Here is a 24813-nt window from a genome sequence, read left to right on the forward strand (position 1 = left end):
TCAACTAAATTTAGCTAACTACAACTTGAATACAAATTCAAAGCTTTTCCTTACCAGAATGAAGACTAACCTCTAGGGTGCAATTCAGGCAAGTCTAAGAGGTGCATTTAAAGTAGGTGGGATGAATCATTACTTGGAGGTCAGCCTCTCCCTCAGACTACAGGGGGTATAAGCAACTAACAGATGCTAGATGTCTAACTTGAACACTTTAACAAAATATGAGAGAAATCCAGTCCAAAAAGGATGGGCAAACAGGCCAAAGGATAGGTGAATTGCGCATTGGATATTCTACTTCTCCCTAGTCATTGTAAAGGGGACATGGAGCAGATGTCTCACTCTTAAATGACATAAAGCTGCACAGAGTAAATCCTACATAGGCAGTACAGTTAAAGACTTACAACAATACCTATCTTATCAAATGCAAAACATAATGGATTCCTTGTAAAGAGAGAATAACTAGGAGTTTTCAGTGGCAGTATATCTTACCTAATATTTTAAAAAAATATGTAGCTACGTTTATATATATTTGGAGAGAAAAGCAGTTTCAAACATTCTAGTCACTGATAAATTTGCTATCTACAATTTGCTCAAATGGTTATAGTCTCAATATTGAAAAAGAACACAAGTGAATGATAAATGAATCATGCTATTAGTGCCCGAGTGTGTAGATCTAGTGTAGAATTTCTTCCTTTATTGCATAGAAGTACAGGATAATACTGCTGAATTTGAGGAGTATTTACAGGATGTGGCTATTGAGTATAGGATAAGGTAACTGAGGCTACTGCCTGAAGGTCAGTCTCTCTTTTTGTAAAATGATGCTTTGCTTTGCGGAAACTGATTATGTTACAGATCAGTGCATTGGTAGACTGGAAACCGAAATACTGCCAGCTGCAAACATTAAAAAATAATGGTAATAGCATTGAAAAATAGGAATATTTTTAAGCATGGTACTTCTGAGTTTCTAGGACTGTTATCATTTTCCACCCTGTAAATATAAGGACTAAAACCAATTTATTATTTTTAATGCAAGTTGAGAGTCTCACATAATACCTAAAAAGAGATACTATTGTGGTATTAAGGTCTGAGTTGCTCAATAACTTAATAAAATGATGGAATATAATAACCTCTTCAAAACACATGCAAATCTGCATCAATGACACACAAAATCCTATTCAAAATAAGATTATGAAGGCAACAAAGCAAGCCTCAAGAAATTAGAATGTGCCAGGATTGCTTAAGTAAGTTTAACAGGGTCTTTTGAGCATATACATTCTATTTGATCTAATTGATGGCAATTTCAGCTTCTTCTCTCATTCACATACAGCATGGGAAGTACTGATCTATTGGTGGCTATTGCCTGTGCACACCAGAGTGGGACATACAGTCACTGGGATACCACACCTCTCATTCCCTCGCTGATACCAACTGAGGAAGGGCAACTTGTGTTTCTCAGGCTGATGCCCTCGTTTGTATTTAGCATAGCGATCTCTCTGTGAGCAGCTAGTAGTCTGGCACTGGAAGTGCTGTCCCTGCTGGACACCTTCCGGGCTGCTGTGATCAGGAGAGCACGCACTCGCCCTCCCTGTGGTGGGAATAGGCTGCAGCTCTGACGCTTGCCTTGGGTACTTTGGCACATTTCCCAGGCACAAGCTGTTTCTTTGTTGTTTATCACAGAAATGTCACCTTTCAAACCAGCTATCAGAGACGTGCAGGTCAGAGCTGACTCCCCAGTAGCTTAAATACTACCTCTCCCAAAATTTCATCCTTGGGGGATGCTGCCTGCCTGTGTATAAACTGTTAAATTGCTAAATCAAAGAAGGCTAGGGATTAAGCCAGGGAACAGGCTGGCTCACATTCACATTGTTTAGAGCTAGCTTCCTCTATAGGAGATTAGTCTTGTTTCTAGAGAGCTGGTTGGAGTGGTCCAAAGCAGAGTCAGGGACAGAGCTAACAGTTAAGCAGTGTGGATTACAAGGGATACTTTAGCTTGCTCCATTGCACTCTCTTATTTAACAAGATGGATTTAGCATGTGGCTTTGAGGCTTTAACAGTTTCACGATATCAAAAAAAAAAAAAAAAAGATAATTGTTGAACCACTGGCTGCCTCTCCAAAAGTAACTCTTGCAATAGAAAGGATTTGCCATTAAGCATAAGTAAACAAAAATTGTTTAGTGAGCTCAGATGCTTAGCTTATGTTTCTTATTATATTATATACATCCTGTGTCGTTTTTAAAATTTGTGTGTGAAATTGGCAATCTGTAAGTATATTCTCCCTTAATACACATTTGGTTGGGCTGAATCATACCCTTCTGTCTAGTTAGTTCATCCAAACACAGCATTTCACAGCTGAAGTTTGAGAGAACACATCTTGTTACTAGTTGTCTAATTTGCTCATCGTTACCAGAACACATTAGTAATTCAACCCAACTATGAACTATTTTCTTATGCGCATGTTGACCCCAAAATAGGAGAGAATCCACAGAGATCATTACAATATGCTACAGTGTAGAGAGGATACCTGAACTCTTTGTAGGAAATGATATTAAATCTCATTCCACTTTGGCCATTTCTATAGTAGTTCCTTTGATTGCAGTTTCTGGACTTCTGCAAACACGTTCCACAAATATTTTCAATGAGAAGAACCTAAAGAAGCAGGTGCTTGTTTGGTATTTCAAAGAGAATAGAGTATAGTCACTCTGGGAATACATATTTTCCCTGTCAAGCAGCTGGAATCTTTCATTTATGGTCAGAAAATCCTCTCGAGAATGCTTTATCCAGTCATATCTCACCCTCTTTTCTTTAGTCTTTTCGTTCATCTTTGGCATTCATGATGATACTCAGGTAGAACAGCAGCATTTCCCTTCAGATCCAATTACACTCATTTTCCTCAAGCAGAGAGACCTCTTTGGGATTTCTGCCTGTGATATCATTCTTTCACTCTCAATATACTCAGAAGTTTTCTGTGAATCTTTCAAATGCTAATTTCGGGTACAGAATACTAAGGCAAGAGAAGCTAGATTCACACAATACCAAATGATAACAAAATAGAAGTACAAGTTTAAGCTTCATACACAGACTCGGGGCAGCCTCGATTTCCAAAAATACTATAAAATTCTCAGTGGTTACAAGTATGTAGTTAAAGCTGAGATGTGCATTGGCTACATGATGTTTATTTCACTACTTCAGGATCATAGTGATCAAAATTAAAATTAATTTCCTTGAAGTACCAGCAATAGTAACTTTCTCTAATATACATAGGTATGTATATATGAAAATAGGAGAGGCATATATCATAAACAAGGCTGAAAAGACTGTTCAGGCAAAAACTTTGAGAAGTACCAGATTTATGATCCTCTGTGGCATTAATATAGAACTTGTATGAACATAACTTAAAACATCTTTCATCACAAGATCATGCAATATTTTCCCAATGTAATCTATTTTTTTTTCTCTATCTAATTTCCTGGAGGACTGAAAAATAGAAATGTAGGTTATAGTCTTGAAGTAAGGACTGCTTAAGCCTTCACGTCAGCTGAAAAGAAATCTTTTTACTGACCTTTGTCACTTTCTTAAGTAGCTGAAAACAGTATTATGTTGTCCTTCTTTAGTCAAACTATTCCAGAGGCTTTAAAAGTGCATTTAAGCAGTAAAGGTTAAACACACTGACTACAGAAAGGTAGTGGTGACACTTGGGGAATCTGGGTTCCATTCCAAACTCTGTCTATAAACAGGCCCAATCTTTACAGTTCATTCCTCCCACGTGTAACCTTATTTGTTCCATTCCCTCCAATCTGTTCCATTCTTGTCTTTATTCCATTGCCTCGGTGTCCCATGTATTTGCCTGGCTTCGTGTCTCATCTTAGGCTTCTTATCCCAGTCCTTTCCTTGCACACCCAGTTTCTGTCCCTCCTCCTCTCCCTGGTTCTCATCCAAGCTTTATTTTCTCTACTTTGGCTTCATGCCAACCTTCCTGCCCTTCTGTTGTACTTATCCCTTTCTCCCACTTGCTCACAGTCCCAATCTCCCTTGTTCAATCTCAGTGTTTTTTCCTCACAATGTCACTTTCCTCTTTCATTTTCTTTTTCAGCTTAGTTTGTCTCTGCCTACATCCTGGCTCCTTGCCACATCTCTCTTCTTCCCTTTCACTTAATTTATTTGATGCTGTTTGTTCCAAAGTCCAGTGTTTTATTCATGCTCTGTTCTATTTTTTCCCCTCCACTCTTATTACCCTGCTGTTCATCTCATTCCTGCAACCTACTTTTTCTAATCTGTTCCACTTTGCTGACCGCAGGTGGCTATGGTCCCCTTTTCTCTGTGCTGAAACAGGAAAAATATCTTCCTTGTCTATATTGTATTAAGAAGAGAGATCTGTAATGAGTTTCAGACATCATTTCCTGTTTCTAGAACAGTACTATGGATGAGATTGGCAATTGCAGAGAAAATGCTACTTAGCCCCTGAATGATACTGCTCTTATTTGTTTACATATGGAACTTTGGCTTCAAGGAAGACTCAGTCTTTTTAAGGTGTACTATTTTGTAAGGAACAACGAATATACAATATGATCTTCAAAACTGAAATCACAGAAACTCTAATAGTTTAATAATTGCCTTACTTAAAAATGTTGGGTGTCTCAGTCATAGGCTCTACTTTTTTTTTTTTTTTTTTCCCTCCCCAGTAGTTTGAGTAAATATAGTTCCCTAACCTGCACTTTTCTTAATATCCTTGGTGCTTTGTTAAGTGCCTATTCTTACTTCATTTTATTAATTAAATACATCTCCAGTGCTTTTCACTGTAGTTTCTTACATGATCACTTACTTGATCTTATTTATTCCATCTGCTCAATATATGGCTAGCCTGAAGTTACAGCAATTCCATAACAGAAGCTTAGTAATAATAATAATAATTGTAATAACAAAAACTGAAAGTACTTACCTGATTTATATTTTTTATTGCAGATCTTTTGAACATCCAAATTTTTTCTGGCTAACAGAGCCACTGATACTGGTTAGACTAACATTTAGGCCTACAGTGGACTTAAGAGCAAAGGTGGGCTCTTTGATTTATCCATTATAATCTAAAAAACTGTCTTGTAAGCATCTGCTGCCTATGATTCTCTCAAAGATTTGCAACTTGAGAACAAAGAGACAACGAAAAGGATATTGTCAGCCCACAGAATTCATCTTCTGCCTAATACGAAGTCTTCACACCATACAAACATGGGAGCTCACAAGGGTTGAACAATGTATTTTCCCACACCCTGCTTCCAGAAGTGCTTCATTTTTGGCTGATTTATCTTTCTGACTTATATATATATATTTATTTTTTTTTAAGGAATCATAAAAATTCACAGGCAGAAGTCCTAGCAAAGTGCCTAGTAAAAATCACAGTGAGGTGAATATTCACTTTTCCAGTTCAGTACAGTTTAGCCTTATAAGCAATTGAAACCTGGTTCTTATGAGTGCAGTTGAAGTCCATGTTACTCAGTGGTGAAGACTGTTGTTAATAATGGTCTAACCAGTAGTTTTGCCTAGGGTTTTGTTGTGTTTAGTGAATAAGGACTGTAGATATTAAAATAATTCTTGAGGATTTCACTTTTTCCCCACACAACATTGTGAGATTTATGGTCCTAAATAATACTATTTTTGACCTAAGGTTGTTGGTCCACTGGTTTCCTATTATGTGGCTTTGTCCAGCTGTGGATGAGAGCATGCCAGGGACCACATCCACAGAAAATGGAGTGGGAATCTACGAAGTGACAGTAGGTAGAAGGCAATTGCAAGAGGAAGGTGGGGAAGTCTTAGTCAAAGAGAACTGAAGGATAGATGTCAAGAAAGAAAAGTAAAGTTGTCCCCAAGGAAGTGTAAGAGCACAAATAAAAGGATGGAAGAAAACAAGTTGCTGAGACATGTAGGGAGTTAGGAGTCTCAGAGGGAACAGAGAGAAAGAGCTTGGGGAAGCAAAAATGGTGGGTGGGTGAACGAAAGGTTGATCATGAAGCAGGTCACTAAGGGTGGTAGGAAATCTCCACCTTTGTAAAAGAAAAAGAGGAGTGGAGAGAAATGTTGGTTTTGATAGAAGAAAAGTGAGGGACTGAAGGAATTTGCTGCTGGGGGTGCATGCAAATTAGGTGATGCATATTTATTGCTGTGCAAAGTAACACATGAGCATATTTGCAAAAAACCCTCCAGTTTTCTAAATTTATAACTTGAGCAGGTATTTCTCCAATGGTAAATAAAAGGAAATAAATAATATCTCAGATAGTTGTACTGGGGCTTAATAATAATTATAATTATATATATATATAAAATTATATATAATATATAATATATTATATACATTATATATTAATTATAATATATAATATAATATAATATTTATACTTATAATTACAATATGTACATATATAATTATAATTATAATTATAAATAAAAAATTAATAATTCAGAGGTCAAAGTTCAGCCAGAGCGAGCAGCTCAACCTCTGTGGGTGCTGGCACAAGTTTAGTGTCCTGTGCATTAATTCAGAAGAAAATATCTGACTGGACAGGAAAGGAAGAGAGGTACTTTTCAGGAGCACTGATTCTGCTCTCCAGCTAATTCACTAGCCTTAAAACTAACATGGCGTGACAGCAGATCAGAGCTGCCTTTTCAGCCTTTGGTGTATAGGAAGAGTCCTGAGGAACCTCTATCACTACTTCATGCCCTATTTCCTACCCTGTCACTGCAGTCACTTATCTGTGGCAACAGGCCCCACAGTTATCAGCTGGACAAAATTTGTGCATATAAGCTTATGGTTTATGAAACTGAGCATTTGGCTGTCTTTGCTAATCTTTTGTGTGTGGTAAAACTTAGCCCCTTTTTCTTCTGCAGAGGGAAATTTTGTAATTTTTGAAAACTTTGTAATATGCCTACTGCAGTTAATCTATTTATGCTTTTTTTCCCTTGTAACTTTTATTCTACTCCATGTTTCATTACATTTAAAGAGCTGTTCAACTCCAGTGGTCCCCTGTCCAGCAATGTTCATCTGTACATATTTTTCTAGCTCCTTTGATCATAAGTGTTGCTCCCATTAATGTGAATCACACTTCATTTTCTTGTAATATTTCCTTTGAGTACTAAAGTTCACTGCAGTAGGCAGGCTGCATTTTTCTTCACTTTCTACTTTAGAAAAAACAGTTCTGTTGGTGTAACTGTAGTAGTCTGTCTGCACATCTGATCGTGCAATCTGTCTTGTTTATTAAGCTCAGATTTTTCAAATGGACAAAAAAACTTTTTATTTATATATGACTTTGTAAAGCTGTAATTAATATAACCTTTCTTAATATATTTTCATTAAAAATTTCCTATGTCCACAGATATTCAAACTGTTAAAAGTTCACTAACTCGTTCATGGAGATGAAATGGTCTTCTTTGGAAAAGCTGTAGGTGAACTGTTACATTACACAGTCACAGAATAGTTGAGGTGGAAAGGGACCTCTGAAGGTCATCTGGTCCCATCCCCTGATCAAGCAGGGCCACCTACAGCAGGGTGCCTGGACCATGTCCAGGTGGCTTTTGAAGATCTCCAAGGAGGAGACCCCACAGCCTCTTTGGGCAGCCTGTGCCAATGCTCTGTCACTCGCACAATGAGAAAGTATTTCCTGATGTTCAGAGGGAGCCTCCAGTGTTCCAGTTTCTGCCCATTGTCTCTTGTCCTGGCACTGGGTACCACTGGAAAGAGCCTGGCTCTGTCCTCTCTGCACCCTCCCTTCAGTTACTGATATACATTGATGAGATACCCCCTGTGAGCCTTCTTTTCTACAGGCTGAACAGGCGCAGCTTGCTCAGCCTTTCCTCACAAAAGAGAGGCTCCAGTCCCAAATCATCCTTGTGGCCCTTCATTGGACTCTCTCCGGTAGCTCCATGTCTCTCATGTACTGAGGAGCCCAGAACTGGATCCATTACTCCAGATGTGGCTTTGGCAGTACTGAGTAGAGGGGATCACCTTGACCTGCTGGCCACACTCCTCCTAAAGCAGCCCAGTAAGCTGTTGGCCTTCTTGGTGGTGAGGGCACATTGCTGGCTCACGTTCAGCTTGGTCTCTACTAGGAACCAAAGGTCCTTTTCTGCAGAGCTGCTTTCCAGCTGGGTTGCCCCCAGCATGTGCTGGTGCTTGGGGTTGTTCTTCCGCAGTGGCAGGACTTGGCATTTCTGTTTGTTGAATTACATGAGGTTCTGTGATCCCATTTCTGCAGCCTGTCAAGGTTCTTCTGGATGGCCACATGACCTTCTGGTCTATCAGCCACCCCTCCCAGTTCTGTGTCATCAGCAAACTTACTGAGGTTTCACTTCACCTCATCACCCAGCTCACTAATGAAGATGTTAAACAGGACTGGATCCAGTATTTACCCCTGGGGTACACCATTAGTTACTGGCCTTCACTTAGACTTCTTGCCAGTGATCACCAGCCTCTGAGCCCATCCACTGAGCCAGTTTTCAATCCACTTGAATGGTGGAATGTCAGTGCCTTACATGTTACTCTGTTTGGCAAACATAACATCAGAATGGCCTGGGAACTGAGATTTACAGTGTAGTCTTGGGGATGTTTTGAAGACATCCTTTCTAGGTGCAGCCTGGAAAAATCATGGCAATATGCATTTGAAAATATATTAGTGATGGGCAAAGTCACTGACTGATGTGAAGCTGGAACACATGTGAAGTCTGAGAGCTGAAAAGGTAAGGCACAGAGGGTGTATGAAGGCCTTTGAAAATGAGGGCAAGCAGCTTATGGCTTGTGAGAAAAGAAGGAACCCATAGGGAATCTGAAAGGTATGACTTCCATATTAAAGAGGTAAGGAAGAAAATATTCCTTGTGACAGTATTCTCAACAATCAGATGGCAAGATACCCAGCAAGGGATGTCAAAGAGAGGTAGAAAAATTAAAATTTGGTCAGAATGCTGAGAGTATCTACATATATAGAGGGAGTTGTACTTTAGTTGTAAAGAGAAGTAACTAAGTGTTTGATTTGTGAAGGAGAGTACTCAGAGCTAAGTTCTGAAAAGAGAAAAGTAGGGTGGAAGAGGTTTCCTGGTGTCCTGTCAAAAGACACTGAATAAATATTTAGAGGCGTAAGAGGAAAATCAAGGCAAGTGACATTTTTTAAGCAGATGTTTTAAAGAATAGCTGTTACTAGTACTTCTCTGCACAGTGAATCATCCCTTAATCATTTTTTTTCCTCTACATAAAATGGCAAAGACAACACTGGAAATAAGAATCAAAATATATATTGATATTTGCTTTAGATATTTCAATAGATATTGCAGTTTCTTTTATCATATCTACTTTATTTGTAACTCTGCAACTAAAATACTTTTGGACAGTGGTAATTTGCTGTGATAATATATATATTTCTATTGTTGGGCACAGTTCTGAAGATAGAGCAACTGGATTTTAAAATACTGCTTCTAAAAGATAAGGGAATGACGTTAAAATTAACACAGACAGTTCTGGTTATCCAAGAGCAGGTAACTGAAATTAGCAGTGACCTGAATGCCTTAGTTGTGGTGATGTGCATCAAGGATTTCCAGCTGGAGTTATTTCTTTGACAGCAGGAAGCATTGGCATCACACCATGTAAGGGTCTTTGTGTGGCATAAATCCAAAACTTGGGTAACCCAAAACGCTGTTTGTTGTTACCAAATCAAAAGTGCATAAAAAAACCTCCTTTGATACAACCTCTACCACTTTTCACAATGGCTGTTAATGAGATTACGGAACTGCCGCTGATTTAGTCAGTTTAATGACTAACCACGTTCCATTTTTTTTTCATAATGAAAAAACACAGAGATATATGTGTTGAGGGTTCTTGGTTGAAAGCTGGGCTAATTGGATTTGGAAATAAAGCTGTTATGGCTTCCTCCCTGCTTCCACAGTTTGCTGAATTTTCTGCTGTTACAGACAGAATGTAAAGCCCACATTAGAAAGCCATGGAGTGCAAGATCATTTTATTTTTATAGAAATTTATAACAATATTTTCCTGGCTTTCTGCAATTAGAGGTTTGATTTTTCCCCTCCTGCATTTAGCTGATTCTTCTTTATCATGTTTTTTCCTGGTAAATTGTCTAAAAAATATTGAATCCACATGGAATTTAATATTTAAATTGCAATACTTTCCTTCCTTTTCAGCCCCTATGTTATTAATCTATCATTTGTTTGGTTTTGTGCCAAATTGCTATCTTTTGCCTTACCTGCTGTCTGATCTAGGTCTCATTTTTCTTTAGCTCTCTTCTGCTCTAAAGAATCCTCTTTCCTGTGCACCCTACTTTCCCCTGTGCTCTCCCTCCTCTGTTGGTTACATTTACATTATAAATTTTATTTTTCTTAGCAAAAAATTAAATTGCAAACAGTTCTCTCTTTTAGTTGATCTCTGACTTTGCTTCTAAATGTATTTTTGTTTCTTGTGTAGTTTCTTACTATTTTCTTAGCAACCAATTTATCAGGGTAGACATTACTACAGTCTTTGATGGAGAAATATCCTTTGAGACTTCAGTGGAGTGATAGGAAAGCTTGCTAAAAACAGTTGCTTGCAACATTTATGCAGGAATTGAAAAATATGTTTTAGACTTTTTCATTATACGATACTATACCCTACTCTACTGTACTATAATCGCTCCAATTACTAGTAGGTTAAATTGACTTGGTAAACATAAGATAAATGTGCCAATTTCTGCTGCTGACAAAGAAAAGATTTACTTCCATGGTGGCTGTGAGTCATACCCCTTTGGCAGTGATGGTACACAGCTGGTGAATTAGTTAGGCATAAAGAAATATTTGTGATCCCAGTCGTGACAGGTGGTGATGGAGGGTTAGGTTTTTTTCCTTGCTGATTTGGATTTGTTTGCACATTTAAGGATGGAGGGAGAGTTCAGGGTTGGACTTGTGCTGAGGATACACTGAAACTGTAATAGAACGGTATTTTACTTTGTCTCTGGTGATCTATATGAATGTGTAGTAGCTCCAGAAGGAGCTGCAAGTGTTGCCTTTGGTTATTGTATGACTTCACCTAGTGCAGGAAGGACCAAATACACTGAATGACAGCTGTACTGTTCCTGCCCTGCTTCTGCCATTTCAAACACCTCTGTTTTGCCTGTTTCAGACCCACCTTGTGAAGCTGCTTTTGATGCACTGGGCAAATCCCAATCTTCTTAACTGCAATAATGAAAAACCTTCAGGTAGGTGAAAATCTATGTGTATTATGTGTGCTAGTTACTGTGACACTTTTTTCCTTTTTACTAACTTAGTTATGAACACATACACATATTTAAGTATACATATGCATATAGTTTATATAGTGTGTGTAGTTATATACATATATGTACACATATTTATAGTTTTTTGTATATTGCTGAGAACTGCTAGTCACAGTCATGAAAGATGTCATATCATATGATAGCATTTTCTTCCACATGTTGCATTCTCTGGTTATTTTTAGTTATGTTTCTTCCGTGTAAGTTTGTCAGTGCTTGGTGATAGCTGCATTTGTGCTTCCTTGGTGACTTCTTACTGAGTTCCCTTCTGTTTCTCAATTGATGATAGCACATAGACTGGAATTCCTGTAGCTGCTAAATGAACACAAATTCACCATCCAGATTTCAAATGTAATACCTGTAGTTTCCCATAGAAGAAGGCACCTTCTTTGATCAGATAGCAACAGGAGCTGAAGCACTGACTCTAAAGGAAGTAGAATTATAGACTGAATTAGGTTGGAAGGGACTTCATATCTTCAGATCTAACCCAGGGATCAAGGCAGAGCTAATGTCAGTAATGCTAGATAGCAGTGTTGGAGAGAAGAAACATGTAGTTGTTCAACCTTCCAGGCCTAGGGTAAAATGAAAATGGAACCCAAGAATGTAGAAAATTGAATTATTTCTTTTTAGGAGGAGAAACTTCCTTTGCATAATAAAGGAGGTTAAGTTATGCTTCAAATAACGAAGTAGCTACAAGTATACTCCTAGGGAACTTCACAACACTTTGTTGTGGTTTAGCCCGGCTGGCAGCCAAACACCACACAGCCGTTCGCTCACCCTCCCCCCTCCCTCTCCGGGATGGGGGAGAGAAACGGGAAAGTGAAGTCTGTGAGTTGAGATAAAGACAGTTTATTAAGACAGGGAAAATAATAACAATAATAATAATAATAATAATAATAGTATTAATAGTAATAATGTGTACGAAATAAGTGATGCACAATGCAATTGCTCCCCACCCGTTGACCGATGCCCAGCCTATCCCTGAGCAGCCGGCCCCCCCTCCACCCCGGCTAGCCACCCCTATATATTGTTCAGCATGACGTCAGATGGTATGGAATACCCCTTTGGCCAGTTTGGGTCAGCTGTCCTGGGTCTGTCCCCTCCCAGCTCCTGCTGCATCCCTAGCCTGCTCGCTAGCAGGACAGAGCGAGAAGCTGAAAAGTCCTTGGCTTGGTGTAAGCACTGCTCTACAACAATTAAAACATCAGCATGTTATCAGCGCTCTTCTCATCCTAATCCAAAACATAGCACCCTGCCAGCTACTAGGAGGAAAATTAACTCTGTCCTAACTGAAACCAGGACACGCTGACTGGTATAAAAGGCTATGGTCTAAACCGAGATCACCTAACAATACAGCTAGCTAAACATTTTTAGTATGTGTTAATTAATATTAATACAGTTAAATTAACTGTATTTCTGGTCTGCAAACACATCCAATGTCAGTGCTTTTGTATGTGCAAGACATAAATCTAGTTTGTAGAAATGTAAAAGATTCAAAAGCTATTTCAGTGTATTTTCATTGAAGTACAGAGGTGAAAATAGTTTTGTTGTTTTTACTGATGTCCTATGAATTATTGAATAAATACTTCATTTCACTACACAGACTAGTTTTGAGGTTTTGCAGATGACAACTTAATTTCATACTGAATTTATTCACCTTTGCTTTTTCCAGTAATTTCAAGTATTATTTTATGATCAATATCTGAACATTTCTTTCCTTTTTAACGAAATACTTATCTAGCCAACTGCTTAATCTTAATCTGATCTGGAAAGCTGAATTGAAAGGAGCTTTTCTGTACTGGTTTCTTTGTCTGATATCTTGGTGTTCCAATGTCTTAGATATTGCAGCTTCTGAGTTTATTGAGGAAATGCTTTTGAAGGCTGAAATTGTTTGGGAGGAAAAAATGAAAGACCCTTTATCTGTTTCTACTTTATCTCAAGAAGAGCCTTATGAAGAGATCATCCATGATCTGCCCGCACTTTCCAATAAACTGTAAGTGTTTCTGTTAAGAGTGATGAACTGAGGCATGCACTCAGATTATCATTTGAACTGTATTTATCAATCTTTCAATCCTGTCTGTGAGTCCGTGGAGACAAACCCATCTAGACACGATCCTGGTCATCCTGTTGTAGGTGTCTCTGCTTGAGTAGAGAGGTTGGACAAAATCACCTCTGCAGGTCCCTTCCAACCTCAACTGTTCCGTGATTCTGTGTGATTTGATAGATCAAGTAACTGTTTAATTTTGGAACTTTACTGAATCATTTTGTTTGTTTGTATCTCTCATCTCTTTTTCTCAACCTTAATTCTATAAACTTTAATTCAACCTTAATTGTATGAGTAATAAAATACACTGGCATTTGCCAGTAAAATGATCTGGCATTCCTTTAGCAGAATTATTAGGGGTTAATACTGTAGATCCAAACATCCTTTTATTAAGGTAGATGGGAATAGTGTAGTAAAACTACCAATGCCTATGAAAGAAGTATGGACAAGTCCTGAAAGTAGAAACAATACATACAGTTACAGATAAAATGATATGGCTCCAGGTAGTCACAGATTTATAGTTAGGTTCGTACTGTTTAAAATTCAAGAGGAATTTTAGTAGAATTTTGCAGTGTATTGAACTAAAGAGTCAATTTGTGTCTTAAATTGTAATTTTTGATCTTTTAATATTTTCTTGTGAATCTTAAGAGAAGACTGTCATACATATGTGAAAAAAAGGTATAAAATGGGTTAGAAGTATCAAGGGTAGTTTTGTGGTAGTGCAAGATGTTGATTTCTCAAATTCTAATTTCCATATACTCTGATTGATCAGAATTTTAAAAGGTATAGATAATTCCTTTATATATTATGCAGTTGCCATATAGTTGCTGTATGGTTGAAGCATGTTTGTTGTACAAGGTTTTGAAATATTGACATTGATTTTTTTGGTACTGGAGAGTATGTGGGGAAAAATAATTAAAACCTCTCAAATCATATATGTAGAGAGACAGAGAGGATATATTGGCTTGCATTTTGTAACAATTGTAATTTATAGTCTGCAGAGTATATTTGCAACACATTAAAATCTGGATGTAGTAAGCAATTGTTATGAAATGTTTAATCTGCTAAATTTAGAATTCCATGGGCTATACTTACATATACTAAAGACTGCATATTTCATGTATGGTAAACCCGGAATATTGATTCTGCTTAATGATTGGTATTCACTAAGATACATAGCTGGGTTTAGTATATTAATGCTTATGGAATTACTAATTTATCATGTTTGTTAATTCCTTATGAAATAAGCAGTGCTCTAGTCTAATCCACTGTTCCAATGACCTGAATCATGCTCCTTAACTGTCATTTAAGTAAGAAGTTTGAATTTTGAGATACAAAAGAAAGGATTTAGATTCAACCATAAAGAAAAACCTTATTTTTATTTGTTGGTAAAACTTATAATACCAGAAGTAGAAGGTAGGTTACTCCTGTAACATTGTAATGATGCCTAGCAAAAGAGTTATTGTTCCAGGTTTTAGAGACTGATAACTTTTTCATTGTTCCTGTGTCTGGATGATGCATCATCCTTTTTTAATTTCCAGTGTTTTATATTCTAGAAGTTTGTGCTGTGGTGCATATGTTGTACTGGATACTGTTCTTTGATGTTAAAACAGATTAACCTTTAGAATACGTGACTTGCGTAGAGTAGAAGTGGTCTGAAAATCTTTTCTCCACACTCTCTTTCCTCTAATACATAGATGAAGAGATACTTTTTTGAGAACTTTCTAACTGGTTAGTACAAAACTGCCATGGGTGATGAACTTCACTAGAAGTTTTGGAAAAGCAATGCACATTGACTGGAAAAACAAGTTGGATTTATGTGTGGAAATGGGCTGATTAGTCCCAGTGTGACTGCAGCTAGTTTGGTGGTACTTAAACAGCCTGCCTAAGAACACATGCTAGGTCAAACCAAAGATCTCTGTAGCCCTGCACACAGACTTCGACAGTGGTCCATTGCAAATAGCTGGGGAGAAAATGTAAGGGTATGTTAAGCTTGAAGTAATGCTTCTTTGGCACATTCTCCAGACTTTCAGCAGTGTTAGGTTTAGGGACTTCCTGAACCAGAACTTTTCACTGACTGACTATCAGGCCTGCTATCGGTGAACTTGCTGGCTAGCCAGCAATTCTGAGACGGGTGAGCTCCTGAGAGGCAAAAGAACTGGTGTGTTTGGCATGTGTGTGACCCAGGTATCACTGCTGGAAATGTGGAAAAATGTGAGTGATCCACACCACATGCAGAGTTCCATTTTGCTTAGAAACAGTATTTATTAATCTTACTTTATAGTCACCTGAAAATCAGGTGTCATTTCAAAGCTAGTCATCTTAGTTCTGTAGTAGCATGCTTGTTCAACAGTGAAAAACAAAGCATTACAGAGGCTTATTCTTCCAAATTATAGTAGCCATCTTCTCAAGATATACTGAATTATCCTCCAGAAGGCCTATTTGTCTTAGTTCATGAAAGAGGTGGCTTAGATGACTGTGTTCAACCAAATTCTTACCTTTTCAATGGCTGATGCTGAAATTGAAGAGTTTCATCCTTTTAGCTCTATTAGAGCCCACAGACAGACATGTAATATGCTAGGATGAAGATGAATGTCTGTATTATTCTTGTGTATCAAACAGAATTTTTAGTGCTGCAAAGATGAATGCACAATAATAACCTGCACAATTGCTTTGGTCTATATTATTTCCAGTCTCTGTCAACTCTCCTGACATAGGGAAGTATGTTTAGACTGAGGAGATAGTTTAACAAGAGTTAATATAATGCTGTAGTTCAGTCATATTTCTTTGTGGCCATCTCTCAGAAGACAACAGTGTTCAAAAGGACACTCCAAAATGATAAACAAACAATTACAAATGGCATGTGCTCTGTCAAGAAACCTGATTTTGCTGGTTCTAGATTAAATTATAGTATCAATTTCTGAAATAAATCTATGAATAGATTAATTGAAGATTAGTGTCTCTACTTGGTTAAAAAAATTAAAATTTAGCTGTCAGTATGTTTGCGGTATGCAAGGTTATCAAGCAAACCTGGGTTCCTTTAGTCAGGCATTGAGTTTATCCACCTGAACCTGTTATTGTGAAGCACTAATTTCAGTATTGGAATACTTTTTTTCCTAGTTCTTCTACTGAGTTACTGAGTACTTTCGTCTATGTGACCAAGGAGAGGTAGACTAGGAAGGTAATTGTGGTGAGTTGCCCCATCTGGCACTCACCCAAGCCACCTTGCTCCCTCTCATCCTCCTCCGTTGGACAAGGGAGAAAATAGGAAGATTAGGAAGGAGAAGCGTGTGGGCTGACGTAAAGACAGGAAGTTTACTTACTATCTACCATTACAGGCAAAGCAGACTCAGCATGGGTAATTTAACTTAATTTATTGCCAATTGAAGAAAAAAATTGAGTACAAAGTTGAGTATCAGGAAACAAAACCAATAAAAGAAACAGTTGTAATCCTAATAATACAGTCAGAACATGCTCTGTTAGTCCACTGGCAAAACCAACTGCACCCGAATACATCAGTTGATATAGCTTATGGTTCAGGATATCAAATTGGCTGTATCTGTTTAAGGGGACTTCAGGCTTATGATAGAGCTGTGATGATCCCCACCGTGCTTCTAGTTTAGTACATGTACTTGTAGAAATTGAGTTTGAGACGACAAAGCAGAAAAGAGATTACATTTTTCATTTTCTTACAGAGCACTTCAGTTTATAGCCATTTATGCAGCAACTTGCATTTCATTTATTCTAGTGTTTTCAAAGTCTTTTAATGTGTTTAATCCATTCAGAAGGTTCTGTTACAGAACTTTGAAAAGTTTTTAGACTGAAGTTTCAGAGATTATGGAATTTACAGATGTTAGCTGGCTTAGAGATTGTTTGGAAAATCTCAATTGTCAGTGAAAGGATTACAGTAACAGAACTGAGAAGTTCTCTTGAACAAAAGCTGTAAGTTCAAAGAGCACATGAAAATGTCATTGAAGACTATGTCTTGATATAATTCTTTTTATAACATTTTTCTACCTAGTTAGAAGCTCCATATTGATTCCAATATTGATGATAAAACCATGTCATAAAACTCTCACATTTTTTTTTGTATGCTTTATTTCCTTCTTTCCTTCTTTCCTTCTTGAACAAACAAGGAAATGCTAGATGATGGCAATTTATAGAAAATTTATAAGATTATCTAGAACTTAAAGATTATCTAAAAACCAACCAACCAAATTCACTATGTATAACATGGTTTATACACCTAAAAATTAAAGTGACTATCCTCCATATAATGTGCAAGATCTTTTCCCCATTGTATATTCCAGTGGCAACAGTCCTACCTTGTTCTAATACAATTATCCTAGATAACTGCTTGTTGTCTATTATGCGACATCATTTTGGCTTAAGTCTCCCTTTGTGGTTAATTATTGATTAATTATCTATTAATTATCATAGAAGAAGGCTGTTCATGCTAACCCACTTGCCTACATTAACATAAAATTTCTTGCATTGTCCTGTAGTTGAATTTCCAATTGCAGTGTTTGACTTCATCTTTTGACTAATATAAGTACATTTGAATATTAACAGATTATTTTTTTTTTCTAAAAAGTCACTGCTGGAAACATTCTATTTCAATTTGTTTTATTCTTCACAGTGTCTTCTTGACCCTGAGTCATGGTGAACTGTTTATAGTGATTTTTAATCTGCTTTTTCTCTTTTGTAATCGTTCTAATTTTTGATGTAATATGAGTTATATGCTGCATTCCATCACTTAAAGTGCTGTGTACAAATGCACATAACTTATAGGATACTCTTTACATCAAAACGTGGAACACTTCTGGTTTAGTCATAACACTACTGTCCTTTTTAGTTCAAAAAGGTATCTGAGGAAATGCATTATGTTATTTGCAACATAAGTCTCTTTTGCAACACCCGAAAAATTAATTGAGGAGCTTAGAGATAAATTTTAAAAACAGTGTTTCTAGTATGCGTGGTATAGTTAGCATGAAAGTGGTGAGATTAAATGGAAAAGCTTAAATTTCACAAGAAAAAAAAATCCTGGATCTTCACAATTTAAAAGAAATATCACATGAGTAATAAAAAGCTTTAAGTGACAGCGTCTAGTTTTCGTAATATTTTAATTCATTTGGCTTATGCTTTAATTTCTTCTTCTCTTTATGACTGAATTTTAAGATAATTGTGTCCAAAGGAATTTGAGAAGTTTGGGACAATAGCAAAAATACACTCAAAAAGAAAACTTGTGTTTTCTTAAATTCTGAGTCTGGGTAAAATGTGGATTAGTCATTTCTGCTTGTGGATGTCACAGCTATTTCATTTATTTTACTGTCCAATCACTGATGTCTCTTATTCTCTGACATGTAAATATTGTCAACATTCATGAACAGAGTTGGATAACGGTTTTTCTGTTCTACAGTTCAAGTCAAGGCAAAAGGCAAATAAAAAATATATACATTTGGCTCTTCAATCTTTTGTCCATGTCACATTTGGTAAATAAATTTATGACAAAGTCTTAGGTCAATCGTAGCAGTAAACAGAAAATTTTATTTTCACTGGCGTTCCTCCAGACATTTTACATCAAAATATATGAAACAGAATATAATTAGAAAAGAAATTGTGTATCACAGAATCAGAGAATCACAGAATTGTAGGGGATGGAAGGGACCTCAAGAGATCATCGGGTCCAACCCCCCTGCCAAAGCAGGTTCCCTAGAGCAGGTTGCACAGGTAGGCGTCCAGATGGGCCCTGAATATCTCCAGAGAAGATTCACAACCTCCCTGGGCAGCCTGTTCCAGTGCTCTGTCACCCTCACCGTGAAGAAGTTCTTTCCCATGTTGGTGCGGAACTTCCTGTGCTCCATTTTGTGGCCATTGCCCCTTGTCCTGTCCCCATAAACCACTGAAAAGAGGTTGGCTAAATCCCTCTGTCTCCCACACCTCAGGTATTTGTATATTCCATTGCAAAATGTTGAAACTAATTCTTTTAATTTTTGCAGACTGAGGGTTTCAACAAAATAAAGAGTTTTATTCATGTTCCTTTTTCCAATGGGAATCTACTTTGACACCAATATTCCAATGAATTCTTCTTAGTAGGGGCTTTTTGCTGCTTCTGATTTGGACTGCACCTTTATAAAACAGTGTTTGTGTTTCAGTTCTGTTTTCAACAGTAGTTCTTAACCTGAATAGAAATCAATGTTAGCTATGGTTCTTGCTTCTGTTTGTTTAAGTAAACTATATATATAATCCTGGCTTTATTATAACAAGTGGTCAAACTCAAATAACTGAGAAGAAAATTAGATTTTTTCTGAACGAAGTTTGACATCTGGGCTTTATCCCATAGCGGAATGCACTATTTATTCCCACACTGAGTCCACTTTTCCTTTCAAAGAAATTATGCACATATTTTGGCAAAGAGTTGCCGTATACTCCATGACATTGTCTCATTTGCACTGTCAGAGGCCAGACAATTATTTTTTAAGATGTTTGTGTTCTCAGCTCCTGGGGCTGATTCCTCGTTAATTCTTCTGGATATACAACACAGCCAAAATCATCCAAAATTTTGGCATTGTTGTTTTTCAGAAGTCTGATGTGTCAGTAAGGAAAATATCTCCATGCATGTAAAAATATGTTTACTCTTCTGTGTGAATAAAAAGTATTGTATATAGTGGCAGTGATTTTGAGAGTCAGCTGTTCGTTTTTTTTTTTTTTTTTTTTTTTGGATACCACAAATTCAAAGCAGCTTTTAGTCATAAAAGCCAGGGTATTGTCTGATTCAAAAAAAAAAAAAAAAAAAAAAAGGCAAGCTAATTGTTGGATTTTAATTTTATTAACTGTAATGGTAATATCTGTATTGGATTATTTTATAATATATTACTTTTCAAAACGGTATTGTGTACGTTAATTGTGCATTTAAAATTCAGTTTTCAAATTGCCTATTGATTTGCCAGCCTAGCACTGTCAAGTACAGGCTCATGCATATTCTGTTTGGCTTGCTTCGTTCTGATTCAGAAGGGATATGCATAAAGGTGAATTTTAAATCAAAGTGTTTTGCTTTACATCTTTGGGAACAGACCAACCCAGGTGAACAGTTTATTTTTATATTATACCATTTTCTGTACTCGGACCAGAACCAGTGCCTCAGCCCTGAATTATACCTTAGCTCTGTGTTTGTGCCATCCACATTGGGCAATCTTTTGTCTGACATCTTCAGCAGGAGTCTAATTGCTTTATTGATTCTCTTTGTAGCAATCCCCTGGCTTTACCGATTGCCAAGCAAGACAGTTTGCTGGAGAAAGACACCATGTTTAAAGATGCAGCTAAAGGTTTATGTAAGCAGCAATCTCAAGACAGTGCATCTGAAAACGTCACGGTGAACAGTACAGCCAAACTTGAACAGGTAATAGCATGCAAATTCCTGAAATGTTTTTAGTGCTTAGGCCTGGAAATTGCAAACTTAATGAAGCCAAAGAAGGTGGTAGATTTTTTTTCACTTCATCACACAGCAACGTGATATGCACTGTGGAGCCTTGTCTCCTCAATCGCTCCCTGCGATCACGATCTGGCCGTGCAAAGAGTTCCCTCTCTGCAAAGGGACCAGCTCTTGGAGACAGGTTTGGGGCTGTGGCCATCAGAGGGCTCCGAGCTGCTCAGGCTCTATTTATTGATGGTTCACAGTGGGGAAGGGACAACTCTTAGCTCTGTCCAAAGTGTGCTCTAGGCTCCAGGTTGGGTTTACAAAGGAAAGAAACACAACCTGGGAGACTGCAAAAACAAAAAGGAATGTCTAGGGATTATTAAGTTGCAAAATAAGTGACTCTAATTCAAAGATAGGAATTGCCAGATTTACAGCTGCAGTTTTAAATCCCTTTCATGTGCTAATGCATTAGGATACAGGCACTGATTATTTAGGTACCTTTTACAGTTTTCTCCAAAGGATCACAGTCTCATTCAGCGCATAGGGTGGGTGCAAAAGGAGGCAATTACCTGTTGCTTATAAATCTGGCATGTCCTAACTTTGAATGTTTACAATGTAAGTATTGTTTTGTGTTGTTTTTTTTTTTTTTGGGGGGGGGGGGAGGGTCGGAGGGTGAGGGTACAAGGGGCTTTATTTTTTGTTACATGTATTTGGGAAACATATTCCAGAAGTATTTAGCCATTTGAGAAAGAAATCTACTTAGAATTGGGAGGGAGAATTCTCTTTTAAAATCACTTATTGTGAGTTTGAAACATAACAAAGGAGCAAAATGCTGATTTCATTTAAACCATGTTCAGTTCAAAAAAACTGCATGCCTGCCTTGGCAGAAGCACGCATACTCCAATGCTTGTTGAATATGTTTCAGAGGAATGTTGTGTTAATTATATGAGATCAATCAGTGAGTTCATATGTCAGTCATATTAATCTGCCTCCAAAAGTGCTCAGCTTTGGAATCCCATAGAGCATGCAGTTCCCTATTCAGCCACTTCCATCAGAAGATACCACGAAATGTTTTGCACTTGGCTTACATCTTGTTTTCATTTCATCCAAATTCTGGCCTTGCTGATTGTGCACTTATGTGACGAAAACACAGTCAATCCAAAAGAAGAGCAATGCCAGTAGGAAAATTAAATGCTTGCAACTGCATTAGGAGGAACCCCTCCTATCTTTGTAAGGAAAGGGGAAATTGTTTAACTCGGTCTTGCTGAAAATATCACTTGATTCTGTATGTTTTGAAGTGTGGACAAGAACATACATACTTCCTTCTGCTTGATTCTATTTTGGTGCACATCTCTCCAAAGTTATTTGAGTTTTCTTTATCTCTAGGCTAGACTTTTGCTTTATAGTCTGTGCAGTAAAATATATGCAGAAGCTGATCAGAAGAAGAGCAGCTGATCTTCCGGGAGAGAAAGACCAACCAGAGGTCTTCACTCTGGTAGTTTACCCCTCCACCATGATGTTCCAAAGTCACTTCAGGGTCCTAGGGCAGATCTTCTAAACATTACTCGCATGTTTTGTCAAAACAAGGATATGAGCTTTTTTCTTTTTTTTTTTTTTCTTTTTTTGAAGAGACATGTTTGTCAGCCTGGAAACTGGACTTTCCATCACAGATATTTCTTGTTTCAGCATGTTCTTGATATATATATTTCTTTAGTATTATTGTTATTTATTGGAAGTCTGTTTTTTTTTTGTTGTTGTTTTTTTTTCAGTACATTTGGCTTGCAGTTATTTAATCATATTGCTTACTATGAGCAGTGCTTTGTTTCTTTGTTTCTTTCGTTCTTCCAAGGAGCTATTTATCACAAGCTGACTTCTGGCCATAAAAATGGAAGCAGCAAAAACTGCCATAGTTGAAAAAAAGCCATCAAGACCAAAATTTCTGTGTACTTTGAACATTTTATTTATTTTTTTAGTGTAGCAGCAGCTATTTTGTAAGCCTGTGATGAGGGGGATTTTATTCTGTACTACTTGGCATGCTTTATGAACTGTAGGTAGATACATATCATAACCTTATTGGTGTATATAATATATAGATCTGAATTTTTAGAGTTGGTGTTTCCAAGTAACCCATTTAATTTTTATTCTTTTTTGCTCAACCTGGAAATTACAATTTTTATTTAGTGCTGATACCAAAGGAAAGCTTTGAATAACCCCTTCTCCCTACCCCTGCCTCCTAGGTATTTTAATGAGTTTTGCTATCTTTTATTCTTACCAGTTGCATTCTCAACTACATTCAAAGTAATCATGTTCTGTTTAATTTTTCAGTAGGGTATGTGGAGTCATTGCCTGGATTTTATGTTCATATATTATTGAAATAGATCAGCATGATATTTCCTATGCTGTGTGTCAGAAGTATCATACATTCTTAGTCAATGTGGCATGCAGATCAGGCCTTTACTGGAGGATCAGGGAAAAAAAAAATCATCTTATTACATCTGAAACATGCATTTTTAATAGAGAAGCTTGTAATTTTTTGTTTTTGAGAAAACTAAGAGCTCAGATTTATATGTATCCTCCATTTTTTAACTGAAAAAAAAAGGAAAATAACCTTAACAAAATATTGTTTCTCATAAAGCAATATTTTTGTTGTATGAAGTATAGGAGATGGCTATCAAATGACTACACTGATAAAGCATTTTGGGTCTCTCTTGGCTTGTGTTAGCTTTTGCATTTTTCTAGGTAAAAGCTGTTCTTTGATCATAAGTAATTTCAAGGTCTGTGCTGCCAAACAAAGAAAGCAATATGAATAATTTCCAGAATTTTAGCATAGCTGGCAATTTTTTTTCTTCTCAGCTGGAAGGATACTTTTCTGATTGGTCTGGAATTAAATTATGTGCTTCATTTTCGTTCTACAAAGAAATACAGATTAAATCCTTTTTTTTTTTTTTAAATTAGGTCTTTTTTAATGTTTTATCTTTGGCTTATAATTCTTGTTTACATATTTTAGGCCATATGAAACATGTGACAGAGTATCCTCAGATGCCCTTCTTATTGTTCTAGTAACACTTACCACATACTACACAAGGGACAATTGTGTGTATCATATTATTACACATAAAACCTATAATGCATACTTAATTTAGTGACACAAGGAATTAAAAAAATAAAAATCATTAGAGACCATTATCTGAGCAGACAGTGAATATTGTTAAGTGAACGTAAGTTAAAGGAATGAATAGGGATCTTCGTTGTTAACGTTACAGTAATCTCAAAACTAATAACTTCATAAGGCATAGTTGTCTTAGAACTTATGCTGTATTTATAACTGATTTTCTTTTATTCTTGTCTTGGAAAATACGCGTTGTGGAATAAGTATGATAAATACATCAAGGTGAATAAACAGAGAAAACTCATCTGTATGCTAAAAAAGTAGATGATAAGAATAGAATTTGTATACATCCACAAATAGGTTATTAATAATGTAAATACTGTTTATGGCCAGGTCCAATCATTTGTGAATTTAATGTGTTTAGAATTTCTTCTCATTCTAGTACCCCAGTTTACAGTTTCTATGTGATTTTCTTGCTCATTGAGCTGTGAATTTTAGTGCGAAGGCTCTGTTACAAAATATTGAACCACCAAACCCTAAACTTTTTATTTGTACATTTTAGAAAAATATGTTGATGGTGAAAGACTTGGGTTCCCTTACTTGTGCATCCAGGAGTTTAACTGAGCACTTTACATTTCTAAACGTCAATCTATGGAATCAGCATCTTTGGCTATACATATATTATGAAATAAAACAAGCAAGAGCCTGTTCTCTAGCCTAGGGCTATGTGAGATGGCCCAGTGAACACCCATCATCCTTAAGACAAAACTATTTTCTACCTCAAAAGACGGGTCTGTGTCCAAATTGCCTATTGGAAATGACCATTGATGGCATACCTGAATGGTGCCCAGGTCCACGAATGGTACTCATATGCATGAGTTCTAGCTGGGCCCAGAACATACAAAGAAGTTTATTAACTTTGCAGAAAATATGGACAACCACAGACCAATACTCTAAT

At 36.9% G+C, this 24813-nt stretch overlaps 1 protein-coding gene across 5 annotated transcripts in view; it reads left to right on the plus strand.

Moving 5' to 3' along the window:
• MYO16 (myosin XVI) overlaps positions 1-24813 on the plus strand; it is a 387593-nt gene that overhangs the window by 176632 nt on the left and 186148 nt on the right. For all 5 annotated transcript variants that reach the window (XM_040536892.1, XM_040536877.1, XM_040536885.1 and 2 more), the window contains 3 exons: positions 11135-11210; positions 13125-13278; positions 20578-20728. In XM_040536892.1, coding sequence (XP_040392826.1) covers positions 11135-11210; positions 13125-13278; positions 20578-20728 — 381 coding nt within the window. The remainder of the gene's footprint in view (positions 1-11134; positions 11211-13124; positions 13279-20577; positions 20729-24813) is intronic.

The sequence above is a fragment of the Cygnus olor genome, chromosome 1 (genome assembly GCF_009769625.2).
Source record: "Cygnus olor isolate bCygOlo1 chromosome 1, bCygOlo1.pri.v2, whole genome shotgun sequence".
NCBI classification, from domain to species: domain Eukaryota; kingdom Metazoa; phylum Chordata; class Aves; order Anseriformes; family Anatidae; genus Cygnus; species Cygnus olor.